General features: G+C 49.1%; 1 protein-coding gene across 8 annotated transcripts in view; it reads right to left on the bottom strand.

The window, feature by feature from the left end:
- Nucleotides 1-19,697, bottom strand: part of NAV1 (neuron navigator 1) — a 241,719-nt gene that overhangs the window by 6,560 nt on the left and 215,462 nt on the right. For 5 of the 8 annotated variants that reach the window (XM_041759000.1, XM_041759036.1, XM_041759045.1 and 2 more), the window contains 15 exons: nt 19,571-19,654; nt 19,315-19,426; nt 10,024-10,145; nt 9,233-9,241; nt 6,340-6,536; nt 5,895-6,087; nt 5,637-5,805; nt 5,232-5,329; nt 4,967-5,062; nt 4,601-4,760; nt 3,924-4,159; nt 2,743-2,897; nt 2,537-2,608; nt 1,868-2,064; nt 1,241-1,359 (listed from right to left, as the gene is read on the bottom strand). In XM_041759000.1, the coding sequence (XP_041614934.1) occupies nt 1,241-1,359; nt 1,868-2,064; nt 2,537-2,608; nt 2,743-2,897; nt 3,924-4,159; nt 4,601-4,760; nt 4,967-5,062; nt 5,232-5,329; nt 5,637-5,805; nt 5,895-6,087; nt 6,340-6,536; nt 9,233-9,241; nt 10,024-10,145; nt 19,315-19,426; nt 19,571-19,654 (2,019 nt within the window). The remainder of the gene's footprint in view (nt 1-1,240; nt 1,360-1,867; nt 2,065-2,536; nt 2,609-2,742; nt 2,898-3,923; nt 4,160-4,600; nt 4,761-4,966; nt 5,063-5,231; nt 5,330-5,636; nt 5,806-5,894; nt 6,088-6,339; nt 6,537-9,232; nt 9,242-10,023; nt 10,146-19,314; nt 19,427-19,570; nt 19,655-19,697) is intronic. The other 3 variants (XM_041759010.1, XM_041759053.1, XM_041759027.1) reach the window with 1 other exon arrangement.

Below are 19,697 nucleotides of genomic sequence, written 5' to 3'. Positions count from 1 at the left end.
AAAGTTGCACGTTCTACTGACTGAGCCAGGCAAGGCACCCCAGTAATCCTATCTTTAAAAAAAAAATTTGACCTTATTGAAAACAGATGTTATCTGTATAAAAACACTTTGAAATCGGAAAACCGTTAACGCAAAATTTGGGGTGCCTGGATGGCTCAGTTGGTTAGGCCTCTGACTTCAACTCAAGTCACGATTTCAGGGTACTGGGGTCGGGCCCCACACTGGGCTCTCCACTCAGCAGAAAGACTACTTGTTCTTCTGTCCCTTGTGCACTCATTCTCTCTCTCAAATAAGTAAATAAATTAAAAAAAATAATAATGCAAAATTAAACGAAATAATGATTTCTGGCATCAGTCTGATAGATAGTGTCTCTAGAAATTTACCACGTTATCAGGGGATATCTATTGCAATAATAAATTACTTTTATGGAAAGTACATGGCTAATAGGGTCCAGACACTGCACTGTAGTTCACTAGTGCTGGAGTGGATGCTAGTGATCATTATGCCCTAATTCACAGGTTAAAAAAACAAACAGACCTGGGGAGGGAGGTTTTAATAAAATGACATCTTCCTTTTGCATAAAGTTCTTCTCACTTCTAAAAATCTTTTCACGTATTTCATGTCTTTAAAATAACCCAGTGATTTAGGCAGAGCAGACTTTATTATCTCCTTTCTCACACAGAAGGATGTTAAAAAAGGTTACGTAACTTGGCCAAAGTAACATTTTTGTTAGCAGTAAGCTAAGGTTATAATAGGGTTTTACTTAATTCTAAGCTCAATGATTTCTCTATTAGCTCTGTTCCTTTTTTTTATTTTAAAGATTGTATTTATTTATTCATGAGAGACACATATAGAGGCGAAGACATAAGCAGAGGGAGAAGCAGGCTCCCTGCGGGGAGCCGGATGGGGGACTCGATCCCAGGACCCTGGGGTCACGCCCTGAGCCCAAGGCAGACACTCAACCACTGAGCCACCCAGGGGCCCGAGCTCTGATCCTTAAGAGAGGTCTGTGTTTGGCATAGAGCCGGAAGGCCCAGGACTAGACACAGGCCCCGCAGAGACAGTGGTCCTGTAGCCATTTGCTGAATGGTGGATGGACGCCGCGCCCTACTCTACGTATTAGCAAGAGAAGCCAACAAGTCTCAGTAGCCTCATGTCTAACATTGAAGAGATGTTTCTGCCTTGTTGGGAGGGGCAGCCTGACCTTGGGGACTGAGCAGAATCAGAGGGTGGGGCTCACCTTGATCCCATCCTTCGCTCCTTCCTGTAGGTAGGGGATGATAGAATTGTTCCACAGGTCGATGAACCAGGTCCGGAAGTCCTCAATGCCAATGGGACAGGAAAGAAAGAAGCAAGGGCCTAGGGAAAAGGATGAGGCCATTAAGAAGGCTGAGCACCCAGCTCTCCGCAGTCCTGTCTCTCACTCCCTCATACGAGGCAGGGGGTCCCATGACCGGAGGAGGAGTCGAGCGCCCGGAGATTACTGTCAAGACCAGTGGGAGTGGGCGCCCATGACGCTCATGACGGTGCTTCTGCACAAGGTGCGGGGGGGGGGGGGGGGGAGGGAGCGAGGGCAAGTTTTCCATTTCCCTCCTAAACACTTTCCTATCTTTTCCCCATTCGCTGTGGGGAAACATGAGGGAGCGGACTTTGCTTTCTGATGATCGAAGCGATTTACCCAAACCACGGTGCTAACTTCGAGGGAAACGCTTGGTAAGTAATTAAGTGGTCCTGGGTCTGAAGCCCCGAGGCTTGCCACTCCTTTACATGCTGAAGATTCCAGAAAGAAATGGAAACATCCCTCTGGGTGGCAAAGCAGGAAAGGGAAGCCACCTTCCGACCCCAAGGGGAAGCTGAAGCCCAGTACCGATGAGGAAGTCCGAGGTGCTGTGCTTCTCGAGGAAGGTGTGGAGGTGGTACCACAGCTTGGGCACCCAGTCGAGCACCCGAAGCAGCTCTTCCTTGTTGGCGTTGATGTCGCTGTCCGACTCTACCAGCTTCCTCCTCAGGTAACGAACCAGGAAGCCGTTGGCCGGCTCCACGTTGTTGGAGAAGGTGAGCATCCTGCAGCCAGCGATGGGGGGGGTCAGGGCGGCCACGCGGACGTTGCTGCCGTTCCGCCCCTGCCCGTCCGTCCCTCCCGCCTGCTCCCCACTAGTGCCCACTGGGTTTCTTTTCAAGTAATAGCGGAGTGAACTGAACCAGGGCAGTAGCTGATTCCCAAACCAGTGCCCCTCTTCAGAAAACACCTGACCTCACCGACCAGATGAGGGGGTGTGCGAGCAGAAAACCCGAATCCCAGCATCCCAGCCGCAGCTCTCTAAGTACGGCAGTTCTTTTCTCTTCTCGAGGGTTCTCTTCCACCCCGTAACCCACACGGCAAACGTCCCTACTCTCTCTTCCCAGCCCAGAGGCCCTGCCTAGTTCTCCTTCCTTGTGCTACCTACTGCCCCTCCGGCCAGATCCTGGGGTTTAACCAGCTTCTCTTAGGATCTTAGGTAGGGTTGAGAGGTTTATCCAGGGTCACAACTCTTACCTGAAGCTCAAGTGTAAGCCATGATTAGGTGTCATTTTTACAGGCTGATTGGTGGTACCTATGATATAAGGACTGTGGGAAGAAGGAGGAAAAATGTTTACTTAGACTTGCCTTAACCCTTGCTTTCCACTAAAAAGCAAGGGTTTCCACTAGGAGAGCCTGCACCGGGCTCTCCTTCATCCCACTGTGGTGGGTTTGGGCCTTACCATTTGTGGTACTTGCAGGTCAAAGCCCCATTGACCAGCTCACTGATGGACCCTGCTTCACTCAGGTCATCCAACAGGATCACCAGGGGGACATCCCCAATTCCTGTCTCCCGGTCTATCTGGTTGGCCAGGTTGGAGAGATACAGTTGCAGATCCTGAAATGAAAGAAGTAAGTGGGTCAGCACTCAGGAGACTCAGGAGTAGTGAGCGTTGGCTCTGCCTTGGGAGGAAGGGTTTTGGAGAAGCTCTGCTAGTTCTGGATTTCCCTGAAGACTTTGGTTCCTGTTTGAACGTTCAATTGTAAACCCAGGCTACCGTGGACTGATAGACAGTGGTCCCAAAGGCTCTAAGACAACCGTCTTGTTTTTTGTGTTTATTTTAAAATTTTTTAAAAAGATTTTATTTATTTGTTTGATAGAGAGTGAGAGAGAGCAGAAGCAGGGGGAGCAGTAGGCAGAGAGAGAAGAGAAGCAGGCTCCCTGCTGTGGGGCCGACCCCAGGACTCCGGGATCATGATCTGAACCAAAGGCAGATGCTTAACCGATGGAGTCACCCAGGTGCTCCTCTAAGACAACGGTCTTAAGAAGCAGCTCCTGGATCCCCGAAGAGGAGGGATCATAATCTATTTCTAAAGCGATTTTCACGGGGCAGGTACCCTGAGCCACTCCAATGGATATGCCTCCTCCTACTGGGGCGAGCCAAGGTTTGAAGCCACTCCAGGGTGTTGGGGTGTGCTCCAGACATCCAGATTTGGCAGGGGATGGCACAAGGCATAACATGTAATTCTGAGTTTTCCTCCCCAGGAAGCCCAAAGTCAGAGTAATACTGAAAAGAACAGTAGAGAGAGAGGAAGCAAAAGGAAGGACGGGATTTTGGGGTTGGTGAGGTGGAAATGGGGATGCAGTTTAGTCAATGGTCAGTGAAAGGAAAAGCATAGAACAGAGGCAAGGGGAAGTGCGGAGGAAGAAGGGGAGGGAAAAGTCTGGAGAGAAACTGGGGGCAGAGGATGCACTAGAAAAGGAGAATGCGATGGCGTGCAGGGGGAGGAGGCGAGAACAGTGGAGGGGAAGATTCAGGCGGAGGAGAGGAGAGGGAACAGAAGGGGCAGGAAGGGGCCCGGGGGAGGCCTCCAGGAGGCCGAGGCCCGAGCAAAGGCTGGCGAGGTGTCACGAGGCAGCCACCTTGCAAGATTGCTGGTGCATGTTGAAGGTGCTGACGATGCCCTCGGTGACCTCGCGGCCGGAGCGCTCCACCAGGTACTCGGCCAGCCGGTTGGTCAGGTAGGTCTTCCCCGTGCCGCTGGGGCCCGAGAGGACGAGGCGCCGGTGCTTGAGCAGGAGGCTTATGTAGTGCTGCATCATCGGCTTGGGGACCAGGGTCTCGAACACCAGGCTGTCGACGCACTTCTCCTTCAGACCTGAACCCCCAGCCCCAGAGAGCATGAGCCACGACCAGGGCCCTGAGGATGGCGAGGGCCCCCCAAAGGGCGTATCTTTCTTCACCTAGGACCCCGCCAAAGGAACTCAGAGCCCCCTGCCCCAGGGTCCCATGGGAATCTCCTAATTCCGAGTGTTGAAAACATAGATCTTATTTTTAGGGACATGTTCTGAGTAATGGGTGTGTGGGTGGAGTGAGAAACCCAGGCTTTCTAGAAACTTCCCTGGGCATGAAAATGGCCCTGTGAACAAAAGTTAGGACTGGATCCCACTCGTCTTTTTATATCTCATGTTACTTAAGTACAGTGACCTGGCACACATAGCTTCTCAGTGAAGTCCTCGTTGAATAAACGCGTGACGCATTATCTGATGTTCCCCTCCCCTCACCCCGTATCGCTGCACCCCAAAAGACAAAGACCGACCTTTGAGGGAGACTGATATGTTGTTGACGCCTCGGCGGCAGGGAGGCATCTCTGGGGGCTCCGCATCCAACACCCGCTTCACGTGGCTGATGCTGTAGCCGTGGATGGACTCGGTGCTCAGTCCCAGGGTGGAGGCTGGGTCCATCTTGGAAATGTAGTCCTAACAGAAGAGGAAAGGAGAAGAGAGGATCCCCAAGATGATGCAAACCCAGATGTACCCGCCACAGATTTCGGAGGAAAGAGGAGGAGATAGATGGAGGGAGCGAAGAACCTATGTTTTTCCCAGTTAGCATTTCCCCAGGAAGCATCCGGGTGGGATATCCCAGGAGAGGATGAACCACCTTTAGAGGACACGCATCACTTTACCTTGAACACTTGGAAAACAGCTTCATCCAGCATCTTCCAGTCAACTTTTCCACTGACCTTGCTACAACCGAGGAAGAATTCCTGCTGCTTCAAGTCCTAGACGGCCAAGGGAGAAGTGTGTGAGCCTCAGTGCCGTCACTCCAAGAAAGGAGGGGTGCTCCTAAAAGGCCTTGGAAGTGGGGTGCTCCGGTTTGGGGGATACACAGAGCCCAGACGTTCTTGGATAAAAATAATAGTGTCACCAGGCCTCCCCGAAGAGCCTTACCCCTTTGATGATGTGCTGGGGGGGCATCCGCACCACCACCCGAAGGGTCACTTCCTCCTTTGGACCACAGGTGCTGATGCCATCCATGGGTGACAGGTCTGTCGGCAGCGAAAACAACTATTGGCTCTAGGGGCACCCACAGGCCTTCCTAAACCTTCCGGTCATCAGCCCTTCCAAAGAACCATTTACTACCAAGAGGAAGCAGAAGCTCCAAAACTGAAAAGCAATTAAGGTTGCAGGACCAGAACACCTCTCCAGGTCTCGCGACACCGGGGTCGCCTCGGTTGAGGCACGTTAACCTCCGTGACCCGAGAGCGGTGCCACCGGAGCGAGTGGAACGCTGTGCCGGTGAGCCAGACCCTCTTCTTCTCGCCACCCGGAAAGGTTCTTCTCCCAAACAGGTACCTGTGTCGGTGAGGCTGGGGCTGGAGGAATGGGTGAGCGCAAGGCCCAGGGAGCGGCGAGGGGATGCTAGAGCCGACGATCCGGGGACCTGCCCTGGAGTGGAGCCTGACGAGGGGCCCGGGGCTACCTTCAGCCGGTCGTTCTCCGCCTTCAGCAGGTCCACCTCCAGCTGCGGGAGAGCAGACAGGGCGGGGCCGCAGGGTTGGGACGGGCCCCAAGGCCCCCCTGCCCTTTCCTCCGCTCCGCCAGGCTACGCACCTGCATGTTGTGCATGGTCTCCCGAAGCTGGTCCAGCTGGTGGGCCGAGTTGAGGGCTTCTAAGCGGATGTCTGTGAGCTTCATCTCTTTCTCCCACAGCTCGGAACGCAGTTCCGATACCTCCTTCTTCTCGGGTTCCTCTTCCTCATTGCCGTGGAACAGTCTGGTGTGGGGCACCGGGTGAGCAGGGCCCCTGGAAGAAAGCAAGAATGAGGCCGGGCCACGCGGGGCAGCTCCAGGGTTACGAGGGGACTCTGGGACCCGTGGTTGGTGGACTCAGAGGTCGTCAGGAGTGCGAGGGGAGGCCCACGCCGGCCTCACACGCCCCGGGAGAGGCCTGCAGTGCGGTGTCGCTTGTCCAGGGGCGAACCGTGGGCTTAACCGCCACCTCTGGCCAGCAGTGCGCACCAGTCCCCGGGCTGGGCGGCGGGCAGACAGCACTTACTCGGTGACATCAATGCCCACAGAGGAGGAGTTGGAGGACTTGATGGAGGGCGAGGCGGTCTCCGTGGAGCCGTGCTGTAGTTTGGGGGATGACGGGGCGGAGGAGTCGGGGGTGGCAATCTCCTCGATGTCGGAGTACGACGAAGCTGACTTGGGTCCCTTTTTTATGCTGAAGGCTTTGTTGAAGGAACTTCGCAGCTGGAAAAAAGCAGATCCAGGTAGAGAGACGTCAGGCTCCACTCTGGAGACTGGGGACCGCTTCGGGATTTCTGAGACAGGTGTACAGGCAGGGCGTCTGCTGGCTGTAATTAAGCCTCCCTCTTAAGGCGTCACTTGATTCATGGACGTGGACAGAAGAGTTGCCTAGAAATCGGGGCTGAGAGAAGTGAACTGTTCTGGCTCGCTGTTGCTGTAGGCTCTGGGAGCTCCTAGGGTCTGCTCTCTCCCGCGGGGGAATATGCCCGAGGGGAAGGCACAGAAGCCCCCGAGGTCACTTGGTGGCCAGTCTCTCAATGATCCAACCCACCTTCTCCAGCAGACCAGTCACTGCTCAGGCTAGAGCCTCACTCGCTTTGGGTCTCAGGATCCCCCGCGCCATGGCTCATCAGATCAGAATCCATTTACCTATCTCCCTGGTCACCAGAGACTGGCAGTACGACTCTGGAAATCGACTGAAGGGAGTAGCATCAACTTCTTTTAGTGTCTCTTGGGCCCAGCACATCCCAGAATGGTTAAAACAATCAGATACAAGTGCTTTCTGCTATCTATTCCCACTCAAGTGTCCTAGAGCCAGGAATGTTTCCCAGCGTTTCCTCAGATTACTTGGGAGACCATAATCCGACCACAGCTTGTTTGACCTTAGGTGTCGATGAGCTTGGGGGTTAGGGCAGTGAGCGGGAGATGCGAACCAGGGGCCTGTCCCGCCCGTTCCCATGCATCCATATAGCATGCACACACACACAGGGTCACAGACATGGAATGGCAGCAGGAGACAGAGAGTAAAGGAGGGGTCGAAGGCTGCAGGGGACAAAAGCAAACCAGATCTCTGGGACAGTGAGACAAAAGAAAGGAAAATTTGAGGATACTCTTTCAAAATGTCTCTTCTATGACACAGGAAGGCTGTTAGGTGAAGGAGCAGAGCTGAGGGCGTGTCGGGGTGTCTACTATGTAGGACGTAAAGGAGGCCCAAGCTGGCTGTGACGGGGATATGAGAGAGAGAGCATGTGTGCAGGTGGCTAGAGTGCGCGGGCAGGGGAGAGGTTATCGCGGAGGAGTCAAGGCTTGAGAATCCCGTAGAGCTCGGTTCTCTGCAGGGACGAGGCAGCCAGGGTGGAAAGTGGACTCGCTTGAGACTGTGGAATGGAAGGAGGGCCTGGGGCTGGAACTCAGCCTGCCTCCTTCCCAACCCAGCGGTCTCCACATTGCTGCCCCATGGGAAGCTGTGCGTACACGACAGAGACACAGAAAGGGAGCGTGTGCGTGTGCGTGTGTGAGCGTGCACGGGTGTGTGCGTGCCCGGAAAGAGACCCTGTGACCACAGTCGGCCCGAAGCACATGTCCTGTAAGATCACGAAGACCCTGAGAGACAGACAGGACTGTTCTGTGTCATTCGGGGTTCCCACAGCACAACCGCTGGCAGATGATGCCTGGTGTTACGTGGGGAGCGATTCCCCGAGTTCAGGGACCGAGCAAACGGAACAGACTCCACTCAGGCACATCTCAGGACGTGGCTACGCGGACATGCCCTGGAGGGCTTCTCCGAGGGCGATGGCGTCACTGAGGAGCAGCACTGCCGCGGACTAGCGCACAACACACTCTGGGAAATGCCAACCTGCAGAGTCAAGTGCAAGGAAGTGTCCCGGCATCTGAGGCCCTTCATATGGGCACCCCGCCCTACTCAGTGCCCTGGCTACCCTGGCTTCCTCCTCCGACCAGGCAGGTCCACGTAGAAAGCGTCTCCACACGCTCTCCTCTCCCGCCGTAGTCCCATCTCGCTTTAGCTTTCGCCTCCCCTGTGGGGTTTCCCTGCTCTTCTGTGATTAGTTGCATCCACGAGCGCCTCTAGCACTCCTCGGCGGAAGTCAGCATTTCAGCACCGCTGGATTGTTCCCAGTGCCATATGTACACTCTTGGTTTTCGGTTTCCCCAGCAATTCTGCAGGCCCCTGGGTGGTTCAGATTTCACTCTCCACCTTTCCCCATCCTTTCTAACACCTGGCACAACGGTGGGCCAGGTTAGTGGAGCTCAGATGTCTGGTTCGTAATGGAAAACATGGAAAATCTGGGTTCACTTTCTGCTTCTGAGACTACGTGAATCCCTGAAAGGTCTTTGGAAACTCCATGGATACTCAGGTTTCAGGGCTTCAGGTTTTTGGGTGGTTTCAAGGTGCCCTTGGACTGGATCATATCCTCTCCTATCTCTGGTCCATCTCCCTGTAGAGCTAAATCCTCAGGTGAGACCCAAACTGAACTGGCCTCTGGAAACTGCGGTCGAAATAATGTTCATCTAATGATTCTCTTCCATTTTGGGCTTCCAGGGTTTGAAGGAACAAAAAACAACAAAAAAAATCAGAAAACTTGTTTCCTGGGTAGGAGGAACTCAAATTGACTGCTTTTATAACAGGCTGATTTTGTAACAAGGGGAAGACAGGAGGGAATAGATCAGGATTTTGTTTAAATTTCCCATTTGGCCCCCAACCAGACCACTCCTCTGTCCTCATATGGGGCAGCCGTGGATGGACCATGCAGTGGAGTGAGTTAGGAACTCCGGGGTGGTTGTTACGGTTAGTTTTATGAGTGGTCGCTCTTTCTTTAGGGGGAAGGAGTTGCTCTGGAAATGGGGAAGGGATGGCAAAAGGAAAGAGAAAACAAGGAGAGAGGAACTGGGTCTCTTACCTCATAGACCTGGAAAAAAATAGGGATTTGAAGTCAGCATTTTGAAGGGAAAAAAAAAGAAGCAACACTTAATCACTCATTTCACACAGCTGGGACCCATCTGTGCTATACAAAGATTTGGGGGCCAGTCCTACTGAACAGGGGACAGAGGAGCGAGAAGTCTCCATCTGGGGATCCTCTCCTTACCACAGGCAGCGGAGGAGCAAAAGGTGTTTTAGATCTGCCTACGGAATTTCAGAAAGGGCATCCAAAGTCAGTTTAGGGCTACCAGGAGCCAGCTAGGGGGTTTGGAGGGGTGGGGACTATGTCTGGGCTAGTCAACAGGAATATAAAGGTTCCTTTGGAAGTAATATGGAAAATTCCACCAATACCTCTCCAAAAAAATTGAAGAAATGACCTGCAGGAGCATCTAGAATGAGTGGCTTTGTTCAGAAAATCTTCTCTTCATAGTATAGAAGGGAATGGGGGTGGGATGGGAAAAGGGCTTGACAGGACGTTCCCTTCTGGATATTTCCTTCTGTTGCCAAACACATTTGACCTACCCAAAGGTGTGGAGAGCCCAGGGAAAGTGGGTGTGGATACAGGGTTGCAGGGACGGCCTTGGTGCAAGTGGGGCGTGAGGGGGAGAACAGGGAGTTTAGCGGACCTTGCTCTGAGCAGAAGCCTGGGGCTTCCTATCAGCCCCAAGGAACCATATCTTGGTTAATTCTGGAAGGAGCCGATCCCTATGCTGAGGTGGAGATGACCCACCATGGCTCTACATGGTTCCCGCCCCCAAAACTTCGACCTACCCAGCTCTTTTTTTTCTTCTTTTTTGCATCAGCATCCTTGCTGCTGCCAATGCTGGAATGGCTGGTGATGCTGTTGAGGCTCGAGATGCTATCCGAGGAGTTCTGTCTCTTGATCCGGAGTTCTAGGGACCACGTACAAGTGGGAAGAAGACACACAGGGGAGATTTAAAGAAGACATGAGACTTATGGCAAGTGCAGCTGCAGAAGGTGTAAGAGAAGGGCACCCGTAACTCCTATCCTATGTCCACATTATTCATTTTTGGGGTCATTCTATCAACAAATATTTATCGAGTGCCAATTGTGTTTCCATAACAAAAAAAATGCTAATGGTAAAAAATGAATGATCCCTGTTCTCAAGAAGCTTCCAGTCCAGTAGGATAAATACCAGGTACACAAACTAGTGAACTCAGCCTGAATAGGTGTGAGAAGGGCTTAAGGAAAGCTGTCTTTGATGGAAGACATCAACCTATCATTTTTTTAAAGTAAACTCTACCCCCAGCATGGGGCTCGAACTCACCACCCCGAGATCCAGAGCTGGACACTCTACGAATGAGCCAGCGAGGTGGCCCTCAGCCTACATTTTCATGATTTTCCCCAGCGATACTCTTCAGCTGCCTGGTGCTCCAAGGCCAAGTGTAACTAGCCATGTGTTCTGCATTTAACCTCAATGAGCTTTAGTTGTCTCATCTGGCAGGTAGAAAATCTTCTCCGCTCCAAGGAGGTTTGGAATGGCACAAAACATGATCTACTTTTCCACCACAGGGAGGGAAAAAGTTAACCAAGGAGGAGATGGTTCAGTCTTGAGAGAACAGAAGTTCATCAGATGGGAACACTGGAAACCCACATAGGGCCGAAGAGAAAGCACATGCAAAGGCCCCGTGCAGGGCTCCGGCTTTGCTGTGGGGAACCTCAGGCAGACTGGAAGGGAAGCAGCCCAAGGAGCACGGCGAGGGGGGGGTGGAGGTTGGGCTCAGGTCAGACTGGGAGAGCCCTGGATGCCTTTTATTTTTTTAAAGTTTTTACTCTTCTTTTTTTTTTTTTAAATTATTTATTTTTGATAGTCATACAGAGAGAGAGAGAGAAGCAGAGACACAGGCAGAGGGAGAAGCAGGCTCCATGCACCGGGAGCCCGACGTGGGATTCGATCCCGGGTCTCCAGGATCGCGCCCTGGGCCAAAGGCAGGCGCCAAACCGCTGCGCCACCCAGGGATCCCCCTGGATGCCTTTTAAAGGAAATCTGCCTTTGTGCCATAGGGAATGAGCAAGGGCAGCAGAGATCCTGGAGCAAAAGCAGAATATAACCAGATATACTTAGAGAGGGAGCGAGAGCGGGAGGAGCATGCAGTGACGGACGGGCGGGGGGCAGAGAGCAAATCCTCAGGCAGGTCCCCCCGGAGCACGGAGTCCAACACAGGCCTCGATCCCGGGACGCCGAGATCACGACCTGAGCCGAAATCAAGAGTTGGACGCTTAACTGACTGAGCCCCCCCAGGCGCCCCAAATACAATCAGATTTTTAAGACCTTATTGTTTTGAAATACTTGCAGACTCACGTACAAAGAACAGTACAGACAGGTTGCGTGTACCCGCGGCCAGCGTCCTCCGACCTTAGCACCTTCTCTAACTACAGGACAAGGTCCTAAGATTCGTTTTTTCCATGGCACATCCTACGTTACCACGGAGAAAGGGGCGGAGGGAAACCAGAGCAGAGGTGGGGACTGGTCAGGTGGCGATGTGCAGTTGTCCTTCTAGAAATAAGAGCTGTTCAGCGAGGATGTGGGTAGTTGCTGGTTATTTTCTCACTGTCTCCGTGACCGTGAGAGCCTCTTTAATCTTCCTCTCATACTACTGGGGAAACAAGATCCTAGGATCTGCCAAAGCTCGCGAAGCACACGGAAAACCCTTTTTCAATGATTACCCAACCGCGTGTATGATACTATGGAGAACCTCCACTTATTCTAGGCTGTGGAAAATTCTCAAGAGAACATGCTGACTTGACGTAAAGAAATTTCCATTTGTATAAAAATGGATACGTGTATCCAAATTTATTTGTTGGTTTATGCAGAAAATTATTTCTAGAAAGAGTCACAAGAACTATTAATAGTAGTTACCTCTGGGGAGTGAGATGTGGAAGGGGGGGTTCAGGGAGAGGGATTTTATATTTTACCACATACCCGTTGGTTCAGTTTACATCAGGGGCTGACAGACTTTTACTGTAAAGGGCCAGAGAGTAAATATTTCAGGCTTTGCAGCCACACGGTCTGTTACACCCCGTCAGCAATGCTGTTGCTGCATTAAAGCAACAGAGACAATATGTAAAAATTGAGTGTAGCTGTGTTCTAGTAAAATTTTATTTAAAAAATAGGTGATGGGCACCTGGGTGGCTCAGTGGTTGAGCATCTGCCTTTGGCTTAGGTTGTGATCGAGTCCTGCATCATGCTCCCCGCAGGGAGCCTGATTCTCCCTCTGCCTGTGCCTCTGCCTCTGTGTGTCTCTCATGAATAAATAAGTAAAACAATATTTTTTAAAAAACCCACAGGTGGTGCGGGCACCTGGATGGCTCAGTCTAGTTAAGCTTCCAACTCTTGATTTCAGCTCAGGTCATGATCTCAGTCACGAGATTGAGTCCTGCATCCGGCTCTGCACTTAGCACAGAGTCTGCTTCAGGTTCTCCTCTCTCTCTCTCTCTCTTTCTCTGCCCCTTCCACTTCTCTCTCTCTCTTCTGAATTAAATAAATAAATCTTAAAAACCAAAAAACAAAACAGGTGGTGAGCCAGATTTGGCCAATGGGACATGGCTTCCTAACGACCCCTAGCTCACATTTTCCCTCTAGAACATGTATTGCTTTTATGATAAAAATAAGTTTAATTTAAAAATGAGTTAATCTGGGACGCCTGGGTGGCTCAGTGGTTTAGCACCTGCCTTCCACCAGGGCGTGATCCTGGGGTCCCGGGATCAAGTCCCACATCGAGCTCCCGCATGGAGCCTGCTTCTCTCTCTGCCTGTGTCTCTGCCTCTCTGTCTCTATGTCTCTCATGAATAAATAAATAAAATCTCTAAAAAATAAAAAAAAAATAAAATAAAAAATAAAAGTAAGTTACAAAAAAATAAAATGGGGGCACCTGGGTGGCTCACATGGTTAAGCATCTGCCTTCAGCTTAGGTCATGATCTCTGGGTCCTGGAATTGGGCCCTGCATTGGACTCCCAGCTTAGCAGGGAGTTTGCTTCTCCCTCTGCCCCTGCCTCTCCCCTTGCTTGTGTTCTCTCTCTCTCATTCTCTCTCTCTCAAATAAATAAATAAAAACTTCTTAAAAAAGTAAAATGAAGGGCAGCAAAATAAGTGTATGTATCTATTACCAGTTAGAGGTTCCAAGTAGTTGTGAGTCTATCAATTAAATTTTAAAACTATGCTATATAATACTTTCAGAAGCAAAGGATGTTTTAGAATCAAATAATCTTCAAAAGGTTAGGAACTCTTTTGTGCATTTTTAATTTTGTGCCACATACATGTATTATCTTTTCACAAATAAAATAAGGGTAGGCATCACTGCTTTGAGCATTAGCTTGTTGAACGTTCCTAGAAATCCCCTGACCAAGTTGAATCTGGGTCAACCTGAACAAAGGAAAACATGCGAACTCATAGCAAAAGACAGAATTCATTCATTCACTTAACAAATACATATCTGAAAAGTAATGTATACTTGGGAAATGAAATAGCTTAATATTCCAGATTCATCACTTATGAACTATGTTTGACCAAGTGACTGATTTTCTCTGATCTGATTCTCAAGTATCTATCTATCATCTATCTATCTATCTATCTATCTATCTATCTATCTATCTATCTATCTTATATATATATAACTCAATGGCTTTATATGGTGAACCATTGAGACATAAAAGATGACTCTTGGGGATGCCTGGGTGGCTCAGCAGTTTAGCACCTGCCTTCAGCCCAGGGCGTGATCCTGGAGACCTGGGATCGAGTCCCACGTCGGGCTTCCTGCATGGAGCCTGCTTCTCCCTCTGCCTGTGTCTCTGCCTCTCTCTCTCTCTCTCTCTCTCTCTCTCTCTCTGTGTCTCTCATGAATGAATGAATAAAAATCTTAAAAAAAAGAGATGACTTTTATATTAGTGATTTGGGTGACCAGGCAGCAGATGATAAAAACTGAAATGGGTAAAACTACAGAAGAGAAAGTATTGGTTTATCTATTTGTAAGGAAAGTGGAGAGAATGTCCTTTAATGCTGGACATGTTGAGTTAGAGACACCACCTATCAGATGATCTAAGTGGGAAGGTCCAAAAGTATTTGGAAATAGAGGTACAAAATTCAGGATGGGGATACAGGTTGAGAGGACAGAGATACATATTAAGAGGAGGTTGTAAAACTTATTTGAGCTAATAAACTCAGCAAAGTTTGTTGGATACAAGACAAATATATAAAAAAAATCTCTTGCATTTCTATATACTAGTCATGAATAATCTGAAAAGGAAATTGGTAAAACAGTTCCATTTACAATAGTATCAAAAACAAATTTAACAAAAGACTTATATACTGAAAACAGCAAAATGCCACTGAAGGAAATGAAGAAGTATTTAAATAAATGGAAAGGCATGCCATGTTCATGGAAGATCTATTGTTAAGATGGCGATATTTTCCAACTCCATATACAGAGTTAACACAATCCTTCTCAAAATCCAGCCTGCTTATCTGCAGAGACTGACAAATAATCAATCTGATTATAGAATTCACATGGAAATGTAAAGGGCACAGGGTGGACAAAACTATCTTAAAAAAGAACCAAGATGGAAGACTAAGACTTCCTGATTTTAAAGCTTACTACAAAGTTATAGTAATCAAGCAGGGTGGTACTGGTTAAGGACACACAAAGAATGGGATAAACTGACAGTCTAAAAATAAACTTACGTTTATGGTTAAGTGATTTCCAACAAGGGTGCCAAGATCATTCAGTGGGGAAAAATAGTCTTTATAACAAATGGTGCTAGGACAGCTGGAAAGCCATTTACAATGGAATGAAGTTGGATCCCTACCTCACACCACATATGAAAATTAACTCAAGATGGGCCAAAGATCTAAATGGAAGAGCTAAAACTAGAAAACTTTAGAAGACAACATCAGAGTAAATCTTCATGAATTTGGATTAGACAATAGGGTTTTTATATGTAATATCTGAAGTATAAAAAAAGAAAAAAAACTAGATAAAATATACTTCATCAAGATAAAAGTTTTTGTTCTTCAAAGGACACTATCAGGAAAGTGAAAGCAATCCACAGAATGGGAAAGAGTATTTGTAAATCATATCTGATAAGGGTCTAACATCCAGAATATATTAAAAACCCTTACAACTCAACAGTAAAAAAAGACAAATAATTAAATTTGATTAAAAAATAGGCCTAGATTTAAATAGGCATTTCTCCATAGATACACAAATGATCAATAAGCACACTGAAAGAATGCTCAGTATATCCTTAGCCATCAAGGAAATTCACATCAAAATCACGAGACACCACTTCACATCTACTAGGATGGCTCTAACAAACAGAAAGGCAGTAGCAAGTGTTGGCAAGGATTTGAGAAATTGGAATCCTCATGCACTGCTGGAAGGAATGTAAAATGGTGTAGCAATTTTGAAAACCAATGTGGCAGTTCCTCAAAAAGTTAACATAAAGCTACCATGTGCCCCAGCAATTCCACTCTTAGGTATATACCCCAGAGAGCTGAAAACGTATGTTCACACAAAAGCTTGTACGTGAATATTCATAGCAGCATTCTTCATGACAGACAAAATGTGAGAACACTCCAATGTCCATGGACTGATGAAAAGATTAAAAACGTGGTATGTCCACACAATGGAAGATTATTCAGCCATAAAAGGAATGAGGTACTGATATATAACATGGATGATTCTTGAAGACATTATGCTAAATGAAAAAGCCAATTACAAAAGAGCACATATTGTATGATTCCATTTCTATGAAATGTCCACAATAGGCAAATCCATAGCATCAGAAAAAAATAGATCAATGGATGCTGAGGACTGAGGAGGGAACAGAAAGTGATTGCTATGGATAGGAGATTTCTTTGTGGGTGGGGAAAATGTTCTGGAATTAGATAATGGTAATGGCAATAAAGATGCTAAAAACTACCGAATTACACACTTTATAAAGGTGAATTTTATGGCATGCAAATTACATCTCTGAAAGTTCAAAAGGAAAAAAGAAGAGGTTATAGAAGCCACAGGATGGATGTGAACACTAAAGAAAGTGTGTAGAGTCATTAAAAAACGGCTGTGGCTGGGCACCTGGGTGGCTCAGTCACTTAAATGTCTGACTCTTGATTTTGGCTCAGGTCATGATCTCAGGGCTTTGGAACTAAGCCCCGTGTGGGGCTCTGGGCTGAGCACAGAACCTGTTTAAGGGACGCCTGGGTGGCTCAGTGGTTGAGCATCTGCCTTTAGCCCAGGGCCTGATCCCCGAGTCCTGGGATGGAGTCCCACATCGGGCTCCCTGCAGGGAGCCTGCTTCTCCCTCTGCCTGTGTCTCTGCCTCTCTCTGTCTCTCTCATGAATATATAAATAAGATACTTTTTTAAAAAAGAGAACCTGTTTAAGATTCTCTCTCTCCTTGTCCTGCTGCCCCTCCCCTTACTCATGCACTCTCTCTCTCTCACTCTCAAAAAAAAAAAAAAAAAAGCCCAAACCTTAAAGACAAACTGGAAGGAAGGAATGGATTCTGTGGAGGAGTCAGTTGAGTTAGGACAAGGCCAAGATGGGAATGATGACTCAGAAGCCATGGGGAGAGCTTAATGAGGGAAGGAGACCTTAACAGGACCAGATATTGGAAATCTTGCGATATTGCCTGTGTATGTGTGTGTGGCGCAGGTGTGTGTGTGTGTGTGTGTGTGTGTGTGTGTAGAAGAGGGTTTTTTGAGCACCTACTACATGCCTGGCTCTATGGTGAATGTTCACATAGATCTGATTTGATACAACAGACTTCTGGTTAGGGATTATGTCTATTTTACATAAGTCAAGTAAACTAAGTACTAAAAATTAAATTCTGAAAAAAAAAGGGGGGGGGGGAGCCTGGGTGGCTCAGTGGTTGAGCGTCTGCCTTTGGTTTCAGAGTCCCGGGCTCAAGTCCCATATTGAGCTCCTTGCATGGAGCCAGCTTCTCCTGTCTCTGCCTCTCTCTGTGTCTCTCATGAAAAAGTAAATAAAATATTTAAAAAATAATAAAAATTATTAAATTTTGTGAAAATGGGTGTCCCTGGTGATTTCAGTGAAAGCAGTCTTAGGGTGATAGTAATGCAAGCAAATTACAGTGGGGTTAGGTGGGAAAGAGAACTGGAAGGTAAGGTGGTGAAGGAAAGAAGGAAATCTATCCAGTAGAAAGGATATAGCGGATACATCCTTTGCCTTCCTTAAAGACAAAAGAGACTTTAAGACCATTACAAGCAGAAGGGAAGGAGCAAATGCAGAATAAGAGGTCAAAGATGCAGAAAAGTGTGTGTCTGTGTGTGTGCACGTGCAGACGATTTGGGTATCAGTGCTAGAGGGAGCATCCCAAAGCATGACGAAAGGGATCCCTCTTGGCCAGAAAGGACAGCCCCTTCCAACAAAACGGGAGAAACATAAAGGATCAGATGAATATAAATTGATGGAATGAGGAAGTCAATGGAGTTAGTTCCTACTTGAAAATGTTCATTTTCTTGGTTAAGGAGGAGGCAAAGTCTAGGTTCAGAGGGAGGCAGGTCGGCAGCAGAGTAAGGGGCCGGAGAACATGATGGAAGTTGGGGATCTCTGCTAGTGGGATAAAAAGGCGGACAGACTACAGACAAGTTAGGGGACCACCCCACTACCCTGGAAGGCTGCCTGGAGTCAGAGGTTGCAGGGTTTAGGGGCATCAGACCACTATGCATCTTGACTTTGTCAGGCAAAGCTTGGCTGATTGTTAAATGCCAAGGCTCACTTGTCATTTGAGCCTCACTTAGGCTCCGTGATCTTTGCCTCATTTTTTTAAAAAAGATTTTATTTATTTATTCATGAGACACAGAGAGAGAGAGGCAGAGACACAGGCAGAGGGAGAAGCAGGCTCCATGCGGGGAGCCTGACGCGGGACTCGATCCCGGGACCCCGGGTCACAACCTGAGCTGAAGGCAGACACCCAACCGCTGGGCCCCCTGGGCGTCCCTCTTTGCCTCATTTGAAGAGCAGATTGCACCCCCCTGGAGAACTGACATGAGGATCAAATAAGATCGTGTGTGTGTGTGTGTGTGTGTGTGTGTAAAAATGTAAAGTGCTAATTTTTTAGACTTTATTTTGTAGAGCAGTTTTGGGTTCAAGGAAGGTACGGAGGCTTCCCACAGACCCGTGTGGCCCCCGACAGGCCCCCCACTCTCAGCATCCCCCACCGGAGGGGCGCATCTGTTACAACCGATGAATCTGTGCCGACACGTCATCATCAGCCAGAGTCCACGGGGGCCACCAGGGTTCGCTCGTGGTGTTACAGACAGTCGGAGGCTCTGAACTAATGTATAGTGTTTCCATTCTAGCATCACACAGAGTATTGTGCTGCCCTCACACCCCCTGTGCTCTGCGTGTGCACCCCCCCCCCGCCCTTCACCGTCTCCATGGCCTCGTCTTTGCCAGAATGCCATATAGTTAGAATCGTGCGACACGTAGCCTTTTCTCACTGCTTTTTCCACTTAGTGACGTGCAAGGAGACTGCTCCGGATCTCTTCATAGCGCGCCAGCTCATTTCTTCCGAATGCTGGACAACGTCTCATTGACTGGCTACAGCCCAGCGCATTCATCCATCCGCCTACCTGAAGGGCATCGCGGTTGCCTCCACGGTTTGGCAGTCGCGGATAAAGCTGCTGTCAGCCCTCAGGTTTTTCCGAAGACACTGAAATCTTACCTCCTCTGGGTAAGGAGTAGGACTCCCGGATCAAATGGTTCAGAAGAGGACCTTTAGACTTTTTAAAGAATGAAGTGCCCTTTGAACCATGGCCTTTGACAGCTCTTGGGCTCCGCCCTCAAGGTTCAGGGGAGGACCCCCGGGGATGACGGGTGTGCTCTCCTCTCCCTCATCCCCAGGGGCGGTAGGGTCGTGGCCCTGGCACTGACCAGTCCGGAGCATCACAGTGAAGGGCATCAGGGGGCCCTCACCTTCTAAAAATTTGATATGGGACCTGGCGCATCGTAGGCACAGACCAAAGTCTCCAGTAACCCCCTTCCCGTCCTCCTCCAACCCGTGGTGGGACGTCCTACCTTTGGGTGTGGTTTCTGAGGCATTAAGGGCTCCCTGAATGACGGCCTGTGCTTCAGAGTTCTTTTTCTTCAGAAAGTCTATGGTTTCTCGTAAATCCAGCAGCTCCGTGTCCTAAGAGAGAGTGACACTGGTGTCATTAGCTGGGATTAGCCAGGTGGTGGGCGCTGGAATTCCACCGGGTTTGCTAGGGAAGGCGGGGAATTCTGAGGGGAGGACGCTAGCCTGGCCCGTGTGCCCCAGCCCCCGCTCCCTCACCTTCTCCTCCGCGGTCTCTGCCAGGTGTCGCAGGCGGGAGGTCATGTTCACCAGGCTCTGCTCGAAGGCCGCCACGAGGTTAGCCTGAAATAAACACAGACGGAGGGATCCCTGGGTGGCGCAGCGG

Source organism: Vulpes lagopus, chromosome 1 (genome assembly GCF_018345385.1).
Source record: "Vulpes lagopus strain Blue_001 chromosome 1, ASM1834538v1, whole genome shotgun sequence".
Taxonomy (NCBI): domain Eukaryota; kingdom Metazoa; phylum Chordata; class Mammalia; order Carnivora; family Canidae; genus Vulpes; species Vulpes lagopus.
Note: the sequence above shows the minus strand (reverse complement) of the source record. Positions and strands in the feature narration are given on the sequence as shown.